Raw genomic sequence first — 8,039 nt, 5'->3', positions numbered from 1 at the left:
ATGGCCGTCCTCATGGCAGCGTTCAATCTATTTGTCAACAGTTTGTATTTTGGCAGTAAGTCTACAGTTTTCAAATATACATGTTGACTTTTACTCACTTTAACGACATCTTGATCGTCAAACCTTCACTAAAACTTCCAAACATCAAAATGAAAATTGGATTTTAAACTCTGAATTCTGTCGTACATCATGAGGACACAAATGGAGAGGTTCAGCCTCAGACTTCCACAGATCTCAACCTTTGTTGATCTTTTATCTCCAGATTTCAAACTGTTAATGAGGTCAAATGTCGACACACAGGCCCCGCCCTCCAAACACAGGAGGTGCTTTTCAGCTGACTGACTGATTCATCTGGAGGAAACGCGTGATGTCACGTTTAATTCAGTCCTGATCTCAAACAGTTTGTTATCTTGAGGAAGTGAAATACCTGAATCAGCCTTAAAGGAACAGTCCAACATTTTGGTTATTCATGTCATGTCATGTCTCATGTGCATTCAGTCTGACTCAGGATGTGCTTAGCTTAGCTTAGCTTAGCTTAGCATGAAGACTGGAAGCAGATGGAAACAGCTAGCCTACTGCTCACTGATTAACATGTTCTGAAGCCACAGACACGAAACTGATGTTAATGACCCAAACTAAGAAAATGAGAACGGACTGTTCCTTTAAGAATCGGAGCTGCTGTGGCCTCTGTGGATTTGTAGTTTTTTTTATTTTATTTTGACTACTGCAACATTTTCCTGCTTTAGGCAGTTTTGTTTGACGCGTTCTTCTTCTGTGATGATAGTGTTTCTGCAGTTCAGTCAGCTGTGTGTGTGTGTGTGTGTGTGTGTGTGTGTGTGTGTGTGTGTGTGTGTGTGTGTGTGTGTGTGTGTGTGTGTGTGTGTGTGTGTGTGTGTGTGTGTGTGTTGGAGGTCAGCTGTAGACACTGTAGACAGTGAAAACAGTGAAGACACTACACTGTACACTGGAGCTGCTGCGTATTTATTTAGTTCTGGTTGTCTTTATTTATGACTCATAGATGCCTCCTGATGCTCTCTAACATGGTGGTTGTTGTTGTTGTTATGATGTAAAAATAAATGGACGTTTTATAACCAGCTGCTGCCTGCTGATCTGCTCACACACACACACACACACAGGTTCAGGTTCACAGCACACACACACACACACACACACACAGGTTCACAACACACACAGGTTCACAACAGGTTCACAACAGGCACACACAGGTTCACAACACACACAGGTTCACAGCACACAGGTTCAGGTTCACAGCGCACACACACACAGGTTCAGGTTCACAGCACACACAGGTTCAGGTTCACAGCGCACACACACAGGTTCACAGCACACACAGGTTCACAGCACACACAGGTTCACAGCACACCAACACACAGGTTCAGGTTCACAGCACACACAGGTTCACAACACACACAGGTTCACAGCACACACAGGTTCACAACAGGTTCACAACAGGTTCACAACAGGCACACACAGGTTCACAGCACACACACACAGGTTCACAGCACACACACACACAGGTTCACAGCACACACAGGTTCACAACAGGTTCACAACAGGTTCACAACAGGCACACACAGGTTCACAACAGGTTCACAGCACACACAGGTTCAGGTTCACAGCACACACACACACACACAGGTTCACAGCACACACACACACACACACACAGGTTCACAACAGGCACACGCAGGTTCACAACACACAGGTTCACAACAGGTTCACAACAGGCACATGCAGGTTCACAACACACACACACACACACACAGGTTCACAACAGGCACACGCAGGTTCACAACACACACACACACACACACAGGTTCACAACACAGACACACAGGTTCACAAAACACACACACACACACACACACACAGGTTCACAACACACACACACACAGGTTCACAAAACACACACACACACACTGGTTCACAACATACACACACACGCACACACACACACACACACACACACACACACACACACAAACAAACAGTGACAGCAGCCGCTGACTCGCAGTTCAACATGTTTGTGTCAGTTTGACTTTAAGTTTCTGGTCTAAGAGAACCCCCCCATCCCCCCTCCCCCTCCCACCCCCCTCCTCCCTCCTCCTCCTCCTCCTCCTCCGGTCGGCCGGCCACATTCCCCGCTACCTTTCACCCCTGAGAAACCCCGATCTGACGGCGAAGCAGCGCGGACAAACCCCGGGACAACATGGTAAGAACCGCCCGCAGACTCTACTCCGGGTTTAATTGTGATCTAAAGAAACCGGTTCTTGTGCAGTCCGGATCCTGCGGGTCTCCAGAGGACCGTTATGTGGCTCCGCGGGTAGCGTGATGTTAGCTAGCATGGCTGCCGCTCCCGTTAGTTAGCTCTCTGTAACCGACGGTTATTCGGTGTTTACGTTACATAGAGACCTCTCCTAGTAACGGGGTTTCATCTGGTGACTTTAACGGAGGGTTTCGGGTTTTATGTATGCAACGGTCCGTGTTCCGAGCCTGGCCTGGCCGGGCCTGCCCCCAGGCCGTGTGGCCCGGGGCGGCCATCTTATTCCCGCTGTGGTTCTGCTGGGCTGACCGGCCCGCACCCGACCGGGAAACACAATCGGACCCGGACTAAACCAGGTGAGCTGAACTCACTGAACCGTACTAAACCGGTTCAGTTGAAGGAGTGGGTTCAGGAGGTTGGATTTAGTCCGGGTCTTTTAGCTGAGTCAGATAGACAGGCAGGCAGGCAGACAGACAGCAGTGACTCTGCAGTCAGTCAGTCTGTCTGTCTGTCAGTCTGAAGGCCTGGAGGCTGATCACTGGTTTAACTGACAAGGAAGAGGTAAACACCAACTGACCAGTAACATGTAACTCCAACTGACCAGTAACATGTAACACCAACTGACCAGTAACATGTAACTCCAACTGACCAGTAACATGTAACTCCAACTGACCAGTAACATGTAACACCAACTGACCAGTAACATGTAACACCAACTGACCAGTAACATGTAACACCAACTGACCAGTAACCGGTTCAACTCAACAGCAGTCAGATCTGTGAACTCTTTATTTTCTTCACTTTACACAAATAAGAGTTTGTCAAACTTCAGACATGTTAATATGAATAGATTATGAATTAATGATTAATTCATATATTATATTTAAAACATTAACAACAACTAGAAGAAAATTAAAGTCTGTCATTTGGGCTGCAGCTGATTATTATTTCATTAATTGATCAGTTAATATTTTGGATAATACATTGTCATCACTCTCATCGTCTCCAATATTTCATGATGATTCATTTTGTCAATTGACTAATAAATTAATAAATTGGTTGTTTCACCTCTAATAACAAAAGTAGCACAGTGATGCAGCTTTAATAACAATAATAATGCTAAGTAAAGTGATTGTACTATTTTGTAACAGTAATCAGGTATATAATGGATAATGAAAATAGTTAGTGACTACTGCTTCATTAGCAAAGAACTGAGTCAGTCTGCCAACATGTCTGATGATTATTGATCCAAAGCTTGTCTCAATCCGCTGTGATGTCTTAAACAGACACATTGATCAGCTGACTGTGACATCAGCAGTGGTGCAGCCCGACTGATACCCACGTCCATATTTGGGGTTTCAAAAACATGATCATTATTTATCGACCGATAGTAATTTTAAACAACAATCTTGATTCGGATCCCTTATATTGTTTATACTGAGCGTAACGTTTTATAGTGTAGATATTGATATATATATATTGAATACTGATTTATCTGTTTAGCTCCACTTCACACGCCTCGTTCTGTCCGACAGCATAATGAAATTCACTTTACTGAGATACAAAACAGAGAAGAAGAGAAACCGACAGTGAGGATGGATGGAGAATTATATTTAATAAGTAAGAGTGTTCAGTGGATCAGCTGACGTCTTTTAGTCCGATACGAGTCATCTGATCCGTTTTATCAGAAGCTGCAGCCTAAAGGGACATTCTGTAAAACTACAGTACGCTGCAGTACACTGCAGTAGACTACTGTACGCTGCAGTAGACTACAGTGCAATCTGTGTTCAGCCTGGAGCAGCTAGTTTCTCCTCACATGCTGGGTCACATGACCACCAGAGCAGTGAGGTAGCACATGTTGGAGCACCGCTACTAACCAGGAAACAGGGAAACTGTTAAAACCAATAAAAGCACTGTTGTTGACAAATTGTTGTCAATTAACTTTCCAACGATTGGTTAATCAGCTAATCAATATGGAGTTTTCAGACTCTGTGAGCTCAAACTGAGGGTTGGATGATATGATATGACGTCAGCTCAACAACCGGCGACCAATTAACAAATAAACTCGCAAAATGTCAAATGAAATACTTGTACACCTTCTTTCATTTAACAGAAAAATACAACTGCATATATTCTGAATTCAATGCGACAGAAACAAATTAAAACACACCAAAACCACCGTCTTGGTAAGTCTTTCCACTGTTCCAACAATCACCAACTCCGTTTTGGTCTAAATAAACCATTAATCCACTGAGTTAGATATATGATATAAAATATTCTGTTGTGTTCCCCTGCTGCCTCTCTGAGTTAGTTCGCTGAACCAGAGTCTGTCTCTGAGCAGCGGCTCTCTCTCGTTCTTCAGACACAGACCATTAAATTAACCAAATAAAAGGACAAAAATCGCCCCAAAAAAACCAACCGGTGATGGACTCTATCTTCGTCCAATGGGCCGACCCTAATTCATACATTTTCATTCTCCATTAATCTGTCAATTATGATTGATTATTAAAATAGTTGCTGATTAATTTTCTGCGGATGGATTAACCGACTGATCGTTAAGCTCTTTATTCACATGCTAGTGTGTCGTCATATGAACTAATCACACCTGTCCTCTGCAGGCGTCAGGTGTGACAGTGAACGATGAGGTCATCAGGGTGTTCAACGACATGAAGGTGAGGAAGTCTTCAACCCAGGACGAGGTGAAGAAGAGGAAGAAGGCAGTGCTGTTCTGTCTGAGCGAGGACAGGAAGAAGATCATTGTGGAGGAGGGGAAGCAGATCCTGGTGGGGGACATTGGGGAGACGGTGGACGACCCCTATGCCTGCTTCGTTAAGCTCCTCCCCCTCAACGACTGCAGATACGGCCTGTACGACGCCACCTACGAGACCAAGGAGTCCAAGAAGGAGGACCTCGTCTTCATCTTCTGGTACAGTACTGATCAGGGACCAGTCTTTGATCAGAGACCAGTCGTCTCCTGAGTTCTGACTGTTCTCCTGAGTTCTGACTGTTCTCCTGTGTTCTCCTGTGCTCTGACTGTTCTCCTGTGCTCTGACTGTTCTCCTGAGTTCTGACTGAGTTCTGACTGAGTTCTCCTGTGCTCTGACTGTTCTCCTGTGTTCTGACTGTTCTCCTGAGTTCTGACTGAGTTCTGACTGAGTTCTGACTGAGTTCTGACTGAGTTCTGACTGTGTTCTGACTGTTCTCCTGAGTTCTGACTGTGTTCTGACTGTGTTCTGACTGTGTTCTGACTGTTCTCCTGAGTTCTGACTGTGTTCTGACTATTCTCCTGAGTTCTGACTGTGTTCTGACTGTTGTCCTGAGTTCTGACTGTTCTCCTGTATTCTCCTGTGTTCTCCTGAGTTCTGACTGTGTACTGGCTGTGTTCTGGCTGCGTTCTGACTGCGTTCTGACTGTTGTCCTGAGTTCTGACTGTGTTCGGACTGTTCTCCTGTATTCTCCTGTGTTCTGACTGTTCTCCTGAGTTCTGACTGTGTTCTGACTGTTCTCCTGTGTTCTGACTGTTCTCCTGAGTTCTGACTGTGTTCTGTCTGTTCTCTGACTGTTCTCTGACTGTGTTCTGGCTGTGTTCTGACTGTTCTCCTGTGTTCTGGCTGTGTTCTGACTGTTCTCCTGTGTTCTGACTGTTCTCCTGTGTTCTGACTGTTCTCCTGAGTTCTGACTGTGTTCTAACTGTTCTCCTGAGTTCTGACTGTGTTCTGGCTGTTCTCCTTCTTCTGACTGTTCTCCTGAGTTCTGAATGTGTTCTGACTGTTCTCCTTCTCCTGAGTTCTGACTGTGTTCTGACTGTTCTCCTGAGTTCTGAATGTGTTCTGACTGTTCTCCTTCTCCTGAGTTCTGACTGTTGTCCTGAGTTCTGACTGTGTTCTGTTTGTCCTCAGGGCTCCAGAGAACGCTCCACTGAAGAGTAAGATGATCTACGCCAGCTCTAAAGATGCCATCAAAAAGAAGTTTACAGGTGAGTCATCATGTGACCTGCTGGGGTCAGAGGTCACTGGGGGGAGTCATATTGTTGATCATTACCGATTATAGATCATTACATATGGGTCTGCCGCATCCATTGCTTGCTGATGGTGTTGTGAATGTGCGTGCCGTGTAACCATGGCAACCATAGAGGGAAACGAGACAGGAGCTTATTTGACCTCTTGACCACTCCGGGACAATAAACAACGTTTATGATAATCTAGTCTGGAACACCTGTCAGGTTCTGTCGAGGTGTGTGTTTGTTCAGTTGTGTGTCGTCTGTCTCTCTGACGTCTCCCTGACCCCTCAGTGACCTCAGGTGTGTCTCCTCAGGTATCAAACACGAGTGGCAGGTGAACGGACTGGACGACATCCAGGACCGCACCACACTGGCTGAGAAGCTGGGCGGGAACGTGGTGGTGTCTCTGGAGGGTAAGCCGCTGTGATGTCATTGCAGCGAGCCGAGCGGAGCCAAGCCAACCGCCGTGCCATCCGGACCGAAGCACCTGACCCCACCTGAACACCGCCGCTTCACTCAGCAGCTTGCTCTGTCTGTATCCATGTCCTGAAGGAGTTAGCGTCTTTAGGCCTCTTTGTTTTCTTTTTGTTTTTGTTCTTTTTGCTTTTTTCCAACATGAAGGAGATCTCATTAACATAATGATATGCAAACACCTCCCAGTTTGTTGCCACATGACTTCTTTTCACCTGGCAGGAAAAAACAGAAAATGGCACACTATCAAACCCCAGGACGGTTGTCTCTCTCTCACAGCCAGAGTTTTGCCAAAAAGTCGATGTGAAGGAAGCAGCCACACGTGTTGGAGGCGAGCGCTGCACCGCGAAGCTCCGCCTCCTGCAGCACACGGGTCATGACGCTTTTTACATGACTTTATTTATTATTGTAAACTGTTGTTTCTTCTTCAGTATGTTCAAACCAGGCAGACGTATTGTTAGACTATGCATTCAGAAGAGAAGAAGATTATAACCCAGCACTTTTTGTTGAAACACTACAGGTTGAGACAGAAACGATGTTAAATTCTCTGTTTTTATGTCACCAAGCTAACGTTTGTTTACCTCAGTTTCATTCCTGTCGGACTCACCGTCATTCTAGCTGTTTGGTCGTCGCCTTACTTTCAGTTCGAATGTAACCGTCACACCAGTTAGTTAGAGTGCACTTTTATTTTCTAAAGAAATACTACAGGAAGCAGATTTGACCCCAGCAGTGAGAGACGACCCCACAACGACAACAACAACAACAACAACAAGACATCTGGAGCCTTAACGTGGAACGTTGTTTCTGAGATCACAGGAAGCCACTTTGCAATAAAAGCCTGTGGCAGATCTGAAGCCTCCCGCCTCGTCTCTGCTTCCACCAATCACAGAGCGTTTTTACCCACAGGTCGTCCACTCGGTGTCCCTGAGATCCTAATGAACAGGTGTCAGTTATGTTCTACTTCCTGTGTACTTTACTTCTTGTTGTACTTCCACCAGTAAGGTTAAACGGCCCCTGAATGAGAACGTACTGAACACCGTAGAACCTCAGTAGAACCAGTTTGACCCCAGTAGAACTCTAGTGGAGCTCATTAGAACCCGTATGACCTTAAAAGAACCCCAGTGGAATTACTGTGATCCCAATAGAACTGTAGAGCACATGCAGAAACAATCTGACCCCCAGTAGAATCCCAGTAAAACATAATCATGTTCTAATGTACCTAGAAGAACAAATATGACATCAGTAAAACTTCAGTAGAACCATCTTGACTCCAGTATGACCTCA

At 45.5% G+C, this 8,039-nt stretch overlaps 1 protein-coding gene across 1 annotated transcript; it reads left to right on the top strand.

Moving 5' to 3' along the window:
• The first annotated feature begins 2,148 nt into the window (after positions 1–2,148).
• On the top strand, positions 2,149–7,609 carry cfl2 (cofilin 2 (muscle)). The gene is made up of 4 exons (XM_070920035.1): positions 2,149–2,233; positions 4,903–5,210; positions 6,184–6,260; positions 6,599–7,609. Exons 1-4 carry the CDS (start codon positions 2,231–2,233, stop codon positions 6,709–6,711), a joined length of 501 nt encoding a protein of 166 aa, XP_070776136.1. The 5' UTR covers positions 2,149–2,230; the 3' UTR covers positions 6,712–7,609.
• Positions 7,610–8,039: the final 430 nt, after the last annotated feature.

This window comes from Enoplosus armatus, chromosome 15 (assembly GCF_043641665.1).
Source record: "Enoplosus armatus isolate fEnoArm2 chromosome 15, fEnoArm2.hap1, whole genome shotgun sequence".
In the NCBI taxonomy this organism is placed as follows: domain Eukaryota; kingdom Metazoa; phylum Chordata; class Actinopteri; order Centrarchiformes; family Enoplosidae; genus Enoplosus; species Enoplosus armatus.
This window is presented reverse-complemented; position numbering and strand designations above follow the sequence as displayed.

Coding starts and splice junctions, on each gene's coding strand:
- cfl2 (XM_070920035.1), top strand. Junction 5,211..6,183: donor GACCTCGTCTTCATCTTCTG/GTACAGTACTGA, acceptor GTTTGTCCTCAG/GGCTCCAGAGAACGCTCCAC. Junction 6,261..6,598: donor CATCAAAAAGAAGTTTACAG/GTGAGTCATCAT, acceptor GTGTCTCCTCAG/GTATCAAACACGAGTGGCAG.